Source organism: Rosa chinensis, chromosome 1, assembly GCF_002994745.2.
Source record: "Rosa chinensis cultivar Old Blush chromosome 1, RchiOBHm-V2, whole genome shotgun sequence".
NCBI classification, from domain to species: Eukaryota; Viridiplantae; Streptophyta; class Magnoliopsida; order Rosales; family Rosaceae; genus Rosa; species Rosa chinensis.
The window spans coordinates 4,795,330-4,814,352 of NC_037088.1; the positions used below are offsets into that span (position 1 = coordinate 4,795,330).

At 37.2% G+C, this 19,023-nt stretch overlaps 1 protein-coding gene across 1 annotated transcript; it reads left to right on the forward strand.

Annotated features, from left to right (window-relative positions):
* Positions 1-7,048: 7,048 nt before the first annotated feature.
* On the forward strand, positions 7,049-8,476 carry LOC112198844 (phenolic glucoside malonyltransferase 1). The gene has a single exon (XM_024339947.1). The coding sequence runs from the start codon at positions 7,049-7,051 to the stop codon at positions 8,474-8,476; it is 1,428 nt and encodes a 475-aa protein (XP_024195715.1).
* Positions 8,477-19,023: the final 10,547 nt, after the last annotated feature.

Genomic DNA, 19,023 nt, shown 5'->3' on the forward strand with positions numbered 1-19,023 from the left:
TGACAAAAATGGGCCGGAGGTTGGCAATCCTTTGATCAAAATGGGCCGCTTCCTTCTTCTCCTTGTTTTTTTTTTCTGACTTGGGCTGCAGCAGGCCTTTTTTTTTTCTTTTCTCCCCTTTTACTTTTTTTTTCTGCTGCTTTTGACCAAAGAGTGGCCGCGGGGCCCTCTCCTTTTTTTTTTTCCTCTTTCTTTACTTCTTCTTCTGCTAATGTAGGCCTCCCCCTTTCTTTTTTCTTTTTCTTCTTCTGCCCAGCACGTGGGCTTCCCCTTCTTTTTTTTTTTTTTTTTTCTTTTTTCTTTCTACTTTCTTGGGCCCACCTCTCTTTCTTCTTTCTTTCCTTCCGCTTTTAGGCCGAGTCTTGCGCTTCTCCTCTGGGCTGCGTCTACAACTCCACCTTATATTTTTTTTCTCTTTTCTTCTCTGTTTTTTTTTTCTTTTCGCTGGCAAAGATGCTGCGCCGGTCCGGTCACTTTATGGCCAGTTCTTGGAGTGACTGTTCCAGTTCATGGAGCCTGGAGTCAGGATTGTAAGGTTGATAAGTTTTACCTTGAAATAATGTCTGGAAGCTAGTGAACCGGGAAGGGATCTTTTTTATTCTTGGGGGGGCCGGTTCAGCACTTTTCCGGCCGGTTCTAGTTGTTCTATCGCCGTTCCTGGGATCGAGAGCTTCAAGATGGGGGTCAGTGGTTGCTAGGGTTTGGAGGCTACGATTTTAGAGTTTCAGGATTAGGGCTTCGTGTTGATAACGTGTTTTAGAGAAACAAGAATTGAGAGAAAATCACTATGTGTATTTCATTAATAATAGGGGCCTCGTTATATAGAGGATTACAATGCATAGAATCTGAATCATACAAGGAAATGTAATCATACATTGAATAGGAATCTCTAGATTCTTCTAATTAAACTCTATTACCACTAGGTCAAGTAACCTAGAGTTTGGGCCAGACACATATTCTGGATTTACTTGAACCATATCTAATTAATTCTTAAAAATATTTTTAGCAAATTAATAAAATTCTTTTGGCTTTAGTGCTCAGCCCAGAATTCCATGCTTCTAAACATTGACCTTCCTTACCTCTTACGGCCTGACCACCATGAAGATCTTGAAAGAAGAGATACTATTCTTGTTATTGGGCATTTGGGCCAAAGGGGAAGCTGAAAGTTGTGCTTGAGTCTGATCAATACTTCAAATAACTTATCGAATTCAAAATTTCATGATTTAGGGATGACTTAATAACACTAGGTACGATTAACAAGATCCAAGTAACAAAAACAACAAACTTCGACACGGCTAAGAAATGAGAGGCTAACGGCAAGGTGTTGCAAACTTTAGGGTTTTAGGGCAAAAGGAACAGAGGATGAAGACAAAAGACAAAAGACAAACTCTTAAATAGTACAAAGACAAATTTGCAGTGCAAACAAACTAACAGAGTCCAGACGGATCTCTACTCTGATACTAAAAGTCAAACAGAACAAAGAGATTGAGAATTTTCTTATGTATTGATCTTCTCCAAAGACGGAGCATATATACAAAGTATACACAATCCTAATAGGAAACTAATTACACCGTGATATTCTCCACTCTTAACTACATATATTCTCCTTAACAATACAATCTCCCCTTTAACTATGTAATATTCTCCTTAACTATACAATCCTAGTTATACTACGATTCCTATAATTATGGAGAGTGATTTACGCCAACATATTTTTCACTGAAACTTACCGAATCATGCACGTACATATCTTTAACGTTTAGTTCCCATCCTGAATATTACTAAATAGGGTGTACAAGTCTTGCTTTTAAGCGAGCTTCACTTGAATTGTAATGACTTGCGGTACTTAGATAGAGAATTGGTTGTTTTCTCGCCAATCTCTCTATTTTTTAGTGTTGGTAGTCTAGTCGTTTTATGGTTGTTGATCTAATGTATTCAACTTTTAGTTTCAAAAAAAAGAAAAAATTAAGTTAGTAGAATTAGACTTACAAAACATTATCCTAAAGAATATCCAATGTAATTATCTAAATTATTTTATTAATACGATTTCTTTCTTATTTAGGCTTGGTTTAAAAAAAAAAAAAAAAAAACTGCGCCAGTTTCATTTGATTTAAAAATCAGAATCTAGGTGTCATTAACACTCCGTGGAAGATCAAATTTATTGTGAATGACATAAAAATTTTGGCTGCTCCTCTGGATCATATTTCCTTCAAACATGTCAAGCGTGAAACAAACTTATTAGCTGATGCAATTGCAAGCATAGTTCATGGTTCCACTACTCAAAGTTAGCGTCATTCTCTCCCTTTATTAAGGATAATACCAGGCTAACCATAGCCGAGTATCCTTGTTAAACAGAGTCATGTCCTCTTGTCATTGGCTATAATTAGTCAAGTATTATTCCTTTATTAGCAAGTTATGTCTTCTCTTTTAGTAATTTAGGAGGTGGTTGTATTAGAGGTACTATTTTTTTTGAAAAAAAAAAAGAAAAGACAAGGTAACATATCACAATAAAATTGGAAAAAAAAATTCTTTAAAAAATTCTCGGGGTGTGTATCCAATCCATACAATCAAACACACGCGGCGTAGCTGCTGATGGAGTGAGCTACACTCGCCGTCTCATATATAAGCAACCTTAAACGGTTGCATAACCTATCTTTTATCATATTATCAATCAAAATTGAGAGTTTTCTCATTTATCTCCGGTGGACTCCAGAATTTTTGTTTTAGGTTTATTGCTTGTAAACCTAGGATTATTTTGAGTTGGGAAAAAGGTAAATTTGATAATAAACCCACATTCCTTCAAGAAACACTGATACATAAGACTTAGTGCTCTGCTAGGGTTATCGTCGGCCTCTCACCTTCGACAAAATTTTCAAAATTTCCACACTTCGATGGCAATGGCCATTGCTAGCCTTGTGGCTTATTGTTTCTTGCTTCTTCTTGCTTTCATACTATTGCTTGGAGCGCCGCCTTGGATTTGGTTCCCAGCGGTTGTTGTCTGTGATGGAAGTTATGGTTTTTTGGTAGCTTTTCTGAGGCCGAGCGCTGACAACGCGGATCTGAGTTGGTCTGTATCAGATTGTTATGACTGGGTCTCGGATCGGTGTCGTCCGGCTGGTCTATTTGCGATGGTTGGGTGTCGTTGTAGGGCGGGCAGGGTCGTTGATTTGGATGACAGATGGTCGAAGTTCAAGCCAGATTTTGCTGTTTCTGATTTGAAGGACAGGGTGGATGATCACAATGGTCGCACTGATGCTAGACATGGAGGTTCACTATAACGTCGAAGAGTTGCCGGAGTTGGGTTGGCCTGGCTAGATCAGGTGACCGATCTAAGCTTGGTTGATACGTTGGTGGCGTTCTCTACTGGCTGCCAGATCAAACACTCTGTTTCCAGAATGTTGGTGGAGCAGGTTGCGTTGGCAGTGGACTTTTCGATGGCAGCTGGATGGAGGCTGTGGACGAAGGCGGCTGGTCGTGGTGGGTGGCTTGGGCCTCCATGTGGATTTGCTTCTTTGGGCTAGGGCTCCTGGTGGGCTGTTCTGAATTGTGTTGGTGGGCGTGGTTCTCGACCCTTCAGCAAAGTGGCCTTTTGATTGGCCTATGTTTGATCATGATCCCTCTTTTCAAGGTGGAGGGCGTGACTGTGCCGGTTGTGGAGTCTGCTACTGCAGCGGGTAATGTGGGAGGTGCGAGGTCACCTTCTACTAATGGTTTAATTTAATTCTTGTTTTGGGTCGCAAAAATCAGAGCCTTAGTTGTTTCCCTTTTATGTCTGCTTCAAGGTTTCTTGGTTTTTGTTAGAATAATGGTGCGTGGATTTCCTAAAAGGTGGGTGTATTCGGGATTTTTTGGGATTTTATTCTTCTAGAATAGGGTGTCATGAGATTCTAAGGAACGATTCTTTCTGTCGACCCCATAGGGGTATTTCATTTTTGTACTGCTTGCTGAATCTAATGAAAGGGCTGACCTATTTCGTTCAAAATAAAAACCTAGGATTATTTTTGATTGCGTCAGAATGGCTAGCTTGATTCATGTACAGTAAATATCGATTTCGAGCATTCAAATACAGGAAATCAATCCAATAAAATCCTGACTAAAGCACGAGTATCTTGCAGTACTAGTTTCCACCATTGAGCTTCCACGTATTCTTCATCAATCAATCATGAGCAACATTTTGTCCATCAGGGCCATAAATATCCCAACTAAAATTAATTGTTTTGTTGTTGTAGGGTGACCACAATAATACAAATACGAACAAGATTCCCTAGAGATCGAATTTCATTCCATTACCAAACACATACATGAAGTACTGGTTAGGGAGGCTGCAAATTAAGAGGCGAAGGAAAGGCAAATTGGTCTTCATTCCATTGCCAAACACATACATGTGCTATTGATCGGAAGCTCTAGCTAACGAGTAAGTATGAGTGATTGGCCGATTTGTATTAGTATATACGACCTATATTGAGACTGAATGTCATAAATATGTACATGATCATGTCTAAACATTAAACCTAAAGAGCGTCAAGATCTAAATTGCTCGATCATGCTTATGACATTTACCACAAAAGGTGGCCAACCATTTTTGAGAAAGTAGAAATGGGAGGAAAGATTTTGAATGGTTTTTTTTTTCTGGGAAATCAGAGTTTGGGGATAGATTTTCGACAATTAATACATAATTAAATTGCCTTATATGAGTTGCAGCTTACACATATTTCAACGAAAATGAATTTTGTCCCGGGCCCTAAAATTTCGTATAACAAGCTCTACAACCTTTAGGGCAAAAGATCTCAACCCTTAAGCTAAGAAAGAGTGAGACGATTTTGACGGAGATCTAGTTAGGTGTCAAAAAAAAGAGTGTCTAGAAAATCATAGCGTAGGCTGCGCAGCAAACTCTACCAAAATTTTTATAAAATGTTATATCAATTACCAAATATTTTCACAAATTCGAGACCATGTTATAACTTGTATAGAAAGACCACACCTACCTACCTATTTGTGGAAGCTCATGAATTGGACTTTTCATTAAAAAAACTGTTTTTGGTCACAACACTGGTACACAAGCTATAATAAGTTACATTCTAGACAGACGTTAATGTCCGGGTCGATTTGGACATTTAAATGGCGGAGAACGTTAACATGGTAGGTACTAGGTAGGGGACAAACAGTCGATCATCTTCATTCTTCAATTATTCATCTACTCATCATCGGTTCAGAGTATTGGTTTCTGCATAAGGTAATTTCCCTAAACTTCCAAGTGCAGTGTTTGTCATTCCAATTCCCCTTCATATCTAAATTGTGGGTTGAGTCCCAATTTGTCTTGGCTTAGTTAATTGAATGTAGCGATCAAAGGCTTGAACCCTCATGTCTTTGTTTCAAACTCATCATAATTAATTTGAATGTTCTACTGCATCATTATATTCTCATTTGCTTCCAACTCAAATTTCTATATTTAATAGCATCATTGGTTATGAAATTATGATCATGTAAGCATCAAATTAAACAACTAATGTGTCAGGTGTGGACACCATTTACGATCTATATATTACCAACCTTTTCTCTCTTTCATTCGAATAAACTAACATGTAAATTCTGGGAATTGAATTAAATAAAATTAGAATATGAAAGATTGGCATCACGTACTGGAATCTCAAATACCATTTTACCAGATGAAACTTTGATCGAGCAGCACAAAGTTTATAACTACTCAGAGCCCAGATTGGTTCAGATTTAATACGTAAAGCCATTTCATCTCGTCGTGGACCGGTAAATAGCCTTGCCAGACTCCGTTTCATCAACGTTGTCGCTTTGAATGCTTCACGTCTACACGAACTGAATGATCAGATCCTTGAGTTATTCTGCTTCACGCCTACATTAACTTAATGCTTCAAAACTAGAACAAGCTACTTATGAAAAAATATAAAAAATAAAAGACACAGAACAAGCTAGCTAGTCCAAGACGAGGTAAAGGCAGGTTCCATTATTCTCTACTACGACATTGACTTTTGTCGGTTTGTGGAAAATATCTTGAAACCCTCCGTTTTTTTACCATAAGGGCTCTAAGTTTTTACTGATAACGGTTCCGTGTTACAGACTGCGTATTTTAGACATCTCCTACAACACTTTTTAGACTTTATTACTATCGATCCATTCTGCTCATTTATTTCGTTCACTTGCTCACTTCTTTGGTAAGAGTACATACATTAGCTTTAAGCAGGTGCAGGACCCTTTTTTCTTTTATTTTATTTTTTTTAGAAGAAGAAATTGCACGTTAATAAGTAATTTTGATAAGTACAACAGATATATATACATCGGATAGCTAATGAGGCCTATCTATTATCCCAATAAAATGCAGGAAACCAAAGCGCGACCTAATTAACTAAATCATGTGCTACATGAATATATTTCTAGGGCCGGGCATATGTACAAATAACTGTAAGGAAGAAGTGGAAAAAGGTCATCACTTCTTCTACTACAACAATTGCAATTCAACACATGATATGAACTTGATAGTGAAGAACGAGCAATGTTGACAGTGTAGTGCCAGTAGTGGTAACAAGAGGAGAAAACTGAGGTACAACCGTGGCAGCTTTATATGTGATGAAGGTCCACAAGTACTTAAACCAAAGACAAAAACCATTTGAGTAATATCCCCTGTGACCGTTTCGTAGACCACTAAACCATCCACAATAGCATGATGAAATGGATAAGCAAAACTCAAATAAATGATGGAAACTTTGATCAACACAAATAGGTGGTGGCTCATTGTGGTGCAGGACCCATTCGAGGCTCCTTTATCTAATGGCTTTGTCTTTTACAATGAGTGAGTCTGCCATTCTATGTGGTGTTAATTTGTTTGGTGAAACAGAATGAGAATTTAGGATGAATGGTATTCACAAAAAGTGTGATCAATAGTGAAATAAACTTACTCTTAAAAAGAATAGCACACCGGCGTTTTGGTATACGGTCAGATTCAAAAGCTAGCTGTAAGCATTAAGCTTCTTCTTCTCCAATGGCGCAACCAAGTAAGCATTAAGCTTCTTCTTCTCCAATGGCGCAACCAAACTCGGTGAAACTGGTGGAGATTTGCAGGGTGGCTCCAAAACCAGGCGCACCAGATCTGTTGTCCCTTCCTCTTACCTACTTTGACTCGCTCTGGCTAAGGTTTCCACCCGTACAACGCCTTTACTTCTATGAATTAACATCTTCTTCCTCTTCTAATTCTTCCACTAGTGCTGATACTGTAGTACTTGCCTATCTCAAAACCTCGCTCTCTCTCACTCTCAAACACTTTGTACCTCTCGCCGGAAACCTAACTTGGCCTCAAGACTCCCACACACCCCTTCTCAGCTATGTCCAAGGTGACACCGTTTCACTCACAGTAGCTGAGTCCGATGCTGATAATTTCGACCACCTTTCGAGCAACAACGTCTTTCTCGAATCCAAAGCTTACCATCCACTTGTTCCCCAATTGGAGTCATCTCATGAACGAACTGCAGCCATTGCATTGCAAATAACCCTATTTCCTGGTCGTGCCTTCGCCATTGGAACAGCCATGCACCATGCAATCCTCGCTGGCAAAACATACATCTCGTTCGTTAAGTCGTGGGCTCATGCATGCAGCAAAAAAATTGAAATTGGCTTGTCCATTGGATCAGATATTTCGTTACCAGAGCAGCTGAAGCCATTGTATGATAGAACGGTCATCTATGATCCGACTGGGCTCGGACTCGAATCCATCTATTTAAACGATTGGCAAAACTTGGATGGCCCCAACAACAGAAGCGTAAAGGTTTGGGAATTGAACGCTCCACCAGATGACTCAGTTCGAAGCATCTTTGAGTTCACAGGCGCGCAGATACAAACCCTAAGGCAGATGGTACTAGAAAAGGTTTCTGATCCAGTACATCTTCATTTGTCAACGTTTTCTCTAGCTTGTGCTTACACTTGGGTTTGTTTAGTCAAGGCACAAGAAATAGAAGCCGGCAAAGTTTCAGTTCAGGTCGTTAGCGTGGACTGTAGGTCTCGCTTGGACCCTCCGGTACCTGAAAACTATTTTGGGAACTGCATGATGGGTGTGATGGGGTTTGCGGATGCAAAGGAGTTATTGGGTGAAGATGGGTTGGTTGCGGCGGTCACAGCAATTGGTGAAACTATAAAGGGTTTGGACAAGAATGGGGTTTTGAAAAGGGCACACGAGCTTTACTTTTCGAAAATCAAGGACTTGTTTCAGGCTGAGGGGATATATGCTACTGCTAGTTCGCACCGATTTCAGATTTACGATACGAACTTTGGATGGGGTAGGCCGAAAAAAGTTGATGTGGTTTCTATAGATAGGACGGCCGGAGCGATTTCAGTCTCGGATTCCAAGAATGGTGGTGGAGGTATAGAGTTTGGGGTGGTTTTGAAAAAAGATTGTATGGAAGCTTTTGCTTCTCTATTTGCTGTAGGTTTTGGAAAGCACCGAGTCAGGGGTTGATTATTTACTTGAGTATTGCGTTTCCAGATACGGTTGCCGGTTAATATCTCTTCTAATTCGTCGATACGAGAAGCAAATTGTTGTGTAAAAGAATCAATATCTCGACATAAGTCAAGAGGCCGGGCAGATCTTGTGCCACTCCACCTGGTCGTATGAAACTGGCATGCATCCTGGCTCCTGAGACTCTTTCATAGAATTCCAACAATTTCTCCCGCTCCTCAAAAGCCCACAGAAACGATTGCAGTTACGTGCTTGGCTATGTCGTTGAACACCTAATATAGCTTTTGTTCAAGAATATAAACTTGTGTTTGCAGTATCTTTACCTATTGCTGATTGACTCATCGGATTCACAGTGCGAGAACCCGGTTATGAGTTACATGCAGCACCACGAATGTGATCTTTGTATATTTACAATGTTTTTTTTTTCTTTCTATGAAGTGCCGGGGTTTGGAAACCTAGTTGGAAAACTCATTTCCAATTCCATTAATAGACTTTTTGTTCTTGATGACTCTTGTGATGCCCCGGAAATTCATAATTATTTTCTGAGGATTTTTCCAGAATTAATTTTATAACTATTGGACGGTTTCGTGGCTCGTGGATGGAGCGGAAGTGTTTCGGGCGAATAATTAATTGAAGAATATGGTTTTAGGGGGGTTGCCAAAGGTTGACTTTTTATTCGTTGGGATTCTCCGAAAACTTCCTTCACGAAAGTTGTAGAGCGCGTCGATACGAGTTCGTGGACATGTGGAACGCGAGAATCGGAGTTCGTATGAGGAAGTTATGGCTATTGGAAAAAGTTTCCGTTTTAGTATATATAGGAAAAATCAGAAATATATTTTCATTTCCTCATTTTCCTTTTCCGGAAGCCACTCCCTCTCTCTCTTCTCTCTCGTCCGCTCCCTCAGTATCGAAGAAAACCGCCTGACCCGACCCGAACCCGGCCGATCCGACCCGACTTTTCCGGCCAACTGCGGCGGTCTCCGGCCTTGAAACTTGGCCAGCAGGGTCGTCTCCTCCGTCTGGTCGTCCCTCTGGTGTTCTCTTACGGCGATTCTCCGTCTCGGTGGCAGTTCAAGGCGGTGCAGACTGGAGAAATCGGACCCGACCGGAAAACACAGTTCCGACGTCGGCACGGCTTCGATTTTCTTAGGTTGAGTTCAGAACAAGCTCCCTGGTCGATCCATGGTGGTTGTTTGGATCGATTCACGTGAAAATTCGATCAACTCAGTTGGGATTACTGTTCACGGCTTGTGAGGTAGTTTTCGATCCCTTAAGCTTGTTTTCTGACTTCGAGCTAGTTATGAGAATTCACAAGCATGCTTAGATGAAGAACTTTGATGTTGGGAGTTTTGTGAAATAATGTGTTTTGGCCGGTGGCGGTGCACCACCGTCTGTGGTGGAGTTCCGGCGGTGTTCCGGCCACTTAAGGAACTGTTTTTGGTATTATATATGTTCTACTCGTTGATACGAGCGTTTCGATATATAATATGCAAATTTTGGAGTTCGTATGGAATTGTTATGATTTTTGCAATTTCATACCGATCGATTATTCTATCCGTGAGGATTTGAGCGTCCGATCGACTTGTGGTTTGGTCACATCGATCGTGGACGTATTCCAGAGACTTCGGGAGGTCTCGGATGTGGTTTTGCCTCGATTGGGGCCACTTTGGGGGATTTTAGTTCAAAACAGGGGTTTCGGACTTAAAATTGGTTATGAATCGTTACTGATTTGAGATCATTGGTGAATAGGTGCTTCTAGAAGGTGAATTGGACGAGTTGTTGGTGATAGTGCACTAGTTCGGTTCTGTATAGAAGACGCAGCAGGATTCTGAGGTGAGTAATCTCACGAAGTTCATTTCACGAACGGGAATACCCTTATTATTTTGAGAGTTATTTAGTTAACTGCAAACTATAGATGGTATTAGTGGCACTTTTGAGTAGATGATTACGTGTGTATATATGTATATTATGGGATGTATATATATACATACGTATTCATGTATTAGTAGATATATGTTTACGTGAAATATATATGTTTTGGGTGGTTTGTGGATTTGTGAAAACAATATGCATGAAATGATGCTTTTTATTGTTTTGGGGTGTGGCTTTTGGAAAACAAATGATTTGTGGAAATGATTGATTTCGATTTGTTTTGAAAAGCGTTGAGATTTGAGAAAAGTGTTGAGATTTGGGTATGAAAACAATGGGCATGAATTGATGCTTTTTATTGTTTTGTGTTATGGCTTTTTCGGAAAACAATGATTTTGGAAATGTTGATTTCGATTATTTTCAAAAGCGTTGCGATTTGTGTAACATTTTGGGTCAGATGCAACTCCTTTAATGTTTTGCTCCAAGGGACATTGCGGCCCGAGGATCGAAGGTCTAAGACCTTGGGCAGAATCTCAGGTGACCACGTCTTTGGCCGGACGAGTGGTTACGTTTTTCAGTTAGAGCTCTAATCTGTCTGCCATATAGGTAATTCATGGGGTAACGGGAATTGGTTATTTACAACTCATGACATTACGTATTTTTAGGGAACAAGGTGTGAGTTGCTTCCTTATTAATGGTTTTTAAGGGGACAAGGTGTGAGTTGTTTTCCTTATTAACGTTTTGATAGAAATCAAGGTGTGAGTTGCTTTCTATGGTACGATTATGGTACATTTGATAGGAAACAAGGTGTGAGTTGTTTTCTATGTTTTACTGATAGAAATCAAGGAGTGAGTTGCTTTCTATGTTTTACTGATAGAAATCAAGGAGTGAGTTGCTTTCTATGTTTTACTGATAGAAATCAAGGTGTGAGTTGCTTTCTAGGGTACGCTTATGGTACAACTGATAGAATTCAAGGTGTGCGTTGTTTTCTATGTTTTATTGATAGAATTCAAGTGTGGGTTGTTTTCTATGTTTCGTTTTAAAAGGAAACAAGGTGTGAGTTGCTTTCTTTTATTTCGATTTGAAAGGAAATTAAAGTGTGAGTTATTCTCCTTTATTTCGTGTTTTAAGGAATCAAAGCGTGAGTTGTTTTCCTTATTTTTGGCGTGAGTTGTGTGTGGTTTGAGTTACTCATACGGGCTTGCAAAAGCTTACCGGGGTGTTGTGTGGCAACCCGGTGCACCATTCCAACGGTGTAGGGGTTAATCCTGCAGGTTAGGATAATCGAGGTTGAGGCAGCGAGCTAGCAGCTTTACGGTAGGAAGCCAATTTTGTGACTTTACCGTTATTTGGACTTCCGTTGTAGTGAGCTCTGAGGAGCATTACGTTTATCTTGTTGTTGACAATTTAATTCGTAAGCTTGTTTAATATATAACTCTTTGGAGTGAGTGTATATTAACTTTGAGGGTTCAGGGCATCAATAAGTGTGTAAGTTTAAGGGAAAAAGATTTCAGGTATTTTGTATTGATGACTGGACGTTCACGCATATATAATTATGGGGTTATATATATCGATTTTCATGTGTGTAAAATCAGGGGCGTGACAACTCTGCTGTGCCTAAAAACTCAAGGAGGAGACGACATTATTCGTTCAAGAGAAATTACATAAAAAAACTACATGACATATATAAATGTTAGTTTCTTAATTAGATATTGTCAAATATAAGGATTACAAGTAATAATGTAGGAATTTAAGTAAATTAAGTTGTCGAATACCCGAAACCTTAATTCATTTCACTAATTAGGGTGTTAATCTAAAAGAAAGATAGAACATGCAAATATACATTCACAAGCCTATGTTCACAAGGAAAAGTGTGCAAGTATTGGATATGTGCCTTATGGTGGTAATAAATGGTTAGGAAAATGACTTGTGGCCTCAATGAGGCCTAAGATTTGTGGCATCAATCTTAGGTGTCATGTCATGTCACCTACACACATCACCTATTATTTGTCAAATCATGTCATGTAATTCTTGAGTAAAAAGTGTCACGCCCTTAATTTTGAATAAAGAAAATTCAAATCCGAAATGCGAGAACAAACACAAGAAAACACACATAGTAAATTTTTCATTTAAATTAAGCAACAAACAAACTGAGCTCACAATGTCAATACCGACTCGTTCTTTAGAGTCACATATTACATTACATATAGTTTACAAATTAAACTGAATGACAATTTAATAAGTAAACACACCCACCACAACTCACTACACAGCGGAAGACTTAAAACTAAGAGTACTCTTCCACGTCCATGCTACTGAACGTACACCTCAGCTTTGATGACGATTAATCGATATTCTAACCTGCACAATAATCCCTACACCATAGAATAGTGCATCGGGAATGAACAAAACAAACCCGGTAAGCTTTTCAGCCCGTATGAGTATACTCAATTAAAATGACTCACGTCACTCATGCTTATAATTTCTCAGCTCGTGAGATAATTAAAGCAACAATATTTAATTCCACAAAACACAACCAAACATCAAGTTCATATCATATCATATCATCACAACGACAAATCACACTCACTTCCCTTCAACATAAAGCATTTGTCAAAATGATGACCTCACAACTCATTTCCCAATCACTACAGATCACAACCCACAACTGTACCCACAATAAGAATTAAGCAAAATCAGTAATCCCTGCATAGAAACTTAGTTCAGGAGATCACATGAAAAAAACAAAAGAAATCATATAAATCCCTGCATAGAGTTTAGTTCAGGAATTTACATTAAAACAAACAATACAAAAAGCGGTAATCCCTGCATATAACTTAGTTCAGGAGATTACATAAAAACAAACAATTCAAAAGGTAGTAATCCCACCATATAACTTAGTTCTGGAGATTACATTTAAAGAAAACAATAGAATTCATAGAAATCCCAATCTCACGTAAACACAAACAAAAAACCCCAAAAACCTTCTCTGAACTACGACAGACTCAAGCTCAACTGAATCGTAACCTGTCACCTCTGCCGAGGTTCAACCTTACGACAAAACTTCAGACCCTTCGGCCCTCAGAATAGAAATCCAGGTTACCACTGTAACCTTCAAACTTCAGACCCTTCGGTCCTCAGAATAGAAATCCAGGTTACCACTGTAACCTTCAAACTTCAGACCTGTCGGTCCTTAGAATAAAACCTTTTAAGGAAATCCCACACGACTCACAATGTCACATCACATTTTCAATTCACTCTTTCAACAATATAACCATCAAACATATACATATCACAACGCCACTCCATCTATATATATATATATATATATATATATATATATATATTCCACGTAAATATATATATATATATACACACACGTAGTCATTCACGCAGGAATGACCACTAATATCAACTATTTTATAAATTAACTACTCGAAAATCATTTTATATCAAAACATTGTTTTAACTTACCCATGAACCGTTGTTGATCAAGTTCATATATTTTAAAACAAATAATTTATTTTGATAAATACGATTTTTCATGCTAACAATTAAATATACTAAATTAAAACATAACTACTTTATCAACTGAAACACTGTGAGATTTACTCACCTCCAAATCCTGCTGCGTCTTCTCTAACAGCCAAGATACGATTCACAATAATCCGCCAACTCAAACCATCAATCACCTAACCAAATCAAGGCCACACTCAATACAACACAAAGCACACAATTCACAAAACACAATTATAAGATGATCCAACAGTCGGATCCTCATCCGAGACCATCCAATGTCTTCGGAACACTTCTACGATCAACAAATCAAAACTACAAGTCGATCGGACGGCCAAATCCTCACGGATCGAAAACCGAAACGAATTGAAAACCGAAATGAATTGAAAACCCTAAAACCCTAACATGCATCAACTTTCTCCAAAATAACCTTATATCAAAACGACCGTATCGATGCGTAGATGCATAAACTGAAAACAGAACACAAAAATATGGTCTGACGTGTTGCGACGCTCCACCACAAGCGACGGGTCAGCAGGTGGTTGACGGCGGTGGTCAATGCCGAGTCAACCACCTTTGATGCAAAAGTCGTCAACTACAAACATGTTCAAAATGAAGAGATGAGCCACTTTCATACCTGGAGCTAAGTGAGATTCGGTCTAGATCGTCCTAGATCAAGCTTGGAAGTTGGATCAATCTTGGTAGTCTGATCACGTTTCCATATTCAACCAGAGCCGTCGAAAGCTTCATACCTTGTTCTTTTGCTCCACACACCAAATCGTGATGCAAGGCCTATATGGGGATGATCAGCAGGAAGAGGACATTCCAAAACCGTGAAGAAATCGGCCGGGAAGTCGTCGGAGATCGGAAAACCGGTCGGATCCCGAAAGCATAAACTTTGGGGGCTCCGATCCGCTGTTTCCGGCGAACCACGGCGCAAACCACCACCACAAGGAGGCTCACGATGCTGGTCTGAATGTTCCTTGCCTTGTCCCGTCATCGGAGGTGGCCGGAGGAGAGAGAACGAGTTGGGTCGGGAACCGGGTTTCGTCTCGGGTCGGGTTGCGCGGAGGAGAGAGAACAGAGAGAATTCTGGGGAAGAAAATGAGATTTTCGGAACTTTTGGGATTTTCTTATATTTATAGAATTTTTCCCAAATTTCAATCGCTCATAACTTCCTCATACGAACTCCGATTTTCGCGTTCCACATGTCCACGAACTTGTATCGACGCGCTCTACGACTTTATTGAAGGAAGTTCTCACAGAATCTAAACGTATAAAAAGTCAAACTTCGTAACCCCCTAAAACGGGCACTTCGAATAATTATTCGTCCGAAAATAATTCCACTCCACTCTCGAACCACGAAATCGTACAAACGAACACTTTATTAATCCCAGGAAACATTTAGGAATTAATAAAAAATTTCTGAGGCCTTACAAAAAGACTATCTTATCCTTCCAAAATCTAATGGCTCTAAATTATTTTGGTTTTCATCTAAAAATAAAATATATTATTTTAGTTTTTTTTTTCTTTTTCTTTTTTATTATATATATAATTATATATATATATATATGTTTGTGATATATATAATTCGTCAAAAAAATATATATATACAAATGTGTTTGTGTGTATAAATTAATAAATATATATATATATAATTATATTATATATGTATATATATAATTCGTACAGAAATTTATATATGTATATTTGATGTAGAATTAATATGGTATAAATATATATATATATATATATATATATTAATGTCATAATTCTAACCCACAAAATTTAAAAAAAAAATTGATAAAAAAAAAGTCAAATTTAAAATTGATTCCACAAAAATGGAAAGAAAATATATTAATATTTTAATTATAACCCATCAAATTTGGTAAATTGAAGTAATATTCAACTCTTTTAATAAATGAATTTAATAAAATTAATGGAAGATTAGTTTACCTTACACTAACAAGTTAATTAAAAAAGTCAAAAATTAAATTGGATCCAAAAAATGGAAAGAAAATGTATTGAAATCGTAATTAAAACATATGAAATCTGGTAATTGAAGAGGTAAGAAAATATCATTAATAAATTGAATTGATAAAATTCTATATTCCATCATTTCAAAATTTCTCGATAATTTAATATTGTCTCATCCAAACACAACATTAGGAAGTGTTCCTTAAAGGTCAAGTGAGACTTTATTAATACAACTGTTCGTTTATTCTTACATGAAAAAACAATCATAATGTTATTAATACTATGTAGAAATTCAATGAACAATAGGTGTATAACACAACAATAATCAAAGAAAAAGTGCAATTAAGGAAGGTGTAAAATAGAAGTCATCGTCCACATTAACATTAAAGTCATCTAACATGTTTTACACGAACAAATAAGTAATAAGTAGCTAATAATGAGCCAGTAAAGTTTACTGGGGACTTTTCCCTAATGGCATATTTACACTGAAATATAAATCATCATCCACACTGAAATTTAAAGTCAGCTAACATGTTTTACAATAACAAATAAGTACTAAGTAGCCAATGACGAGCCAGTAGAGTTCATTGGAGACTTTTACCTAATGGCATATTCACACTTAAATAGAAGCCATCATCTACTGAAACTGAAAGAACTAACATGTCTTGCACGAACAAGTAAGTATTAAGTAACTAATGATGAGCTAGTAGAGTTCACTGGAGACCTTTACCTAATGGCATATTCACACTTAAATAGAAGCCATAATCTACTGAAACTGAAAGAGCTAACATGTCTTGTACGAACAAGTAAGTATTAAGTAGCCAATGATGAGCTGGTCAAGTTTACTGAGGATCTTTTTCTAATGGCATAATTACACTAAAATATAAATCATCATCTACATTGTCTTACAGTAACAAATAAGTACTAAGTAGCCAATAATGAACTAGTAAAGTTCACTGGGGACCTTTTCCTAATGACATAATTACACTAAAATAGAAATCATCATCCACACTGAAATTTAAAGTTAGCTAGCATGTCTTACACGAACAATAAGTACTAAGTAGCTAATAATGAGCCAGTAAAGTTTACTAGAGACCTTTCCCGAATGGCATATTCACACTAAAATAGAAGCCATCATCCATTGAAACTTAAAATAAGCTAGTGTGTCTTGCACGAACAAGTAAATACTAAGTAGCCAATAGTAAAGTTCAACGGGGAATCTTTCCCTAATAACATATTCACACTAAAATTGAAGCCATATATCATTCACATTGAAATTGAAAGTAAGCTAAGTACTAACATGTCTTATAAGAACAAAAAAGTACTAAGTAGCTAATAATGAACAAGTAACTCACTAGGAACTTTTTTCTAATGACATATTTACACTAAAATAGAAGCTATCATTCACATTTAAAAATCATTATTGTCTATTGAAAAATTTGGGATCAACAAAACAAGTATACTTTCAAAAATTAATTTCCTCATGTGCAATATATTGTATTCCATATTAAGCAATTTCTTTTCAGATATCAACTTCTCAATCAATTTAGATAACTAGGTTTTCAATTACCTAATTTTATGAGTTAAAATTACGATTTAAATACATTTTCTTTCCATTTTTGTAATCCAATTTAATTTTTGACTTTTCAAATTAACTTGTTAATGTAAGGTAACTAATCTTCCATTAATTTTATTAAATTAATTTATTAAAAGATTTAAATATTACTTCAATTTACCAGATTTCATGGATTATAATTACGATATTAATATATATATACACACACACCACATTAATTCTCCATCGAAAATATATAAATTTTTGGACGAATTATATATATATATATATATAATTATATATATATATATATACACACACACACCCATACTTTTTTTTGAATATGTATAATGAAAAAAATCCAAAATAATGAAAAAGAAAGAAAGGAAAAAAAACCAAACAATATTTTTTTTAGAAGAAAGTCAAAATAATTTAGAGCCGTTATATATTCAACAACATATATATATATATATATTTTGAGGAATTATAGATATATATATATATATATATTCACAACAATATATAAATATAAATTTTTTTTAGATGAATTATATATATATATAATGTATCTTTTCTATAATAAAGCTAAAATAATTTAAAACCATTAGATTTTGAAAGTATAAGATAGTCTTTTTATTCAAGAAAGACATGACATGATTTGACAAATTAGTGATGTGTATAGGTGACATGGCTTGACACCTAGGATTGATGCCACAAATCTTAGGCCTCATTGAGGCCCTATATCATTGCCCTAAATGGTTATTGTTTGAAGATTGTGGTGATTCAACTAAATGCTATCAAATTAACTATGATTACACTAAACTAACTAAAGATGAATGGACGTGCGTCTTCGAGCTTCTCGGAGCGACCTTGGTTTTTGAAACCTAGGTTTCGACTAGCGGTGGCCCTCTTCCCTCAAGCAAGGTGGTGATCATGGAACGGCAAGGTAAGACGGCGATGCAGGGAGGGTTCTCAGCATCGATCATGGTTGCGGCGAGAGGTTCCTGGTCTTGAGGCTTCTCTGACTATGTTTGCTGGGCTTGATCCTGCCTTTGAGCATCGACAATGGCACGGGTCTGATCGGTACTTCCCGAAGGCAGTCTACGGTGGATGTGGCAGAGGTTTTGAGGCGGACGTCGCATTGTAGAGGAGCAGCTCTAGTTTTCCTTATATGTATTGATGTTCAAATATAAGAATTATGCTTTATTCATCTAGATTCCCTCATTGCATCCGAGTAAGGATACAATGGCCAAACTCCTTTATGTTATCAATTTCTATTGGTTAAGTTTGAAACTAACTATCTAAGCACAAACTCTGTTACCTGTTAAGTCTTCATTACTTGCTCCTAAATATATAATGTGTCGATTTGAGGTAATCATACAAGCAAAAAATTTATAGTTCTGGGTGATTTTAACTCATATTTTTCACATACACAACTAATCTACTTTCATACTTTGACATTCCAAGGTTATCAAACTCTAAATGTTCTTCATGTCATGGGAAATGCAATAAACTTAGGTTGATAAGGTCTAAACATATGCATCAAACTCTTGAGCTAACTTGTGAAGGCGACAATGAATATGCATCCCCATACATTTAAAGGGTCATTATCATGAATGGTACCCAGACT

Bases quoted from the DNA above. Each gene is read 5' to 3' on its own strand.
- LOC112198844 (XM_024339947.1), top strand. From the start codon at position 7,049: ATGGCGCAACCAAACTCGGTGAAACTGGTGGAGATTTGCAGGGTGGCT.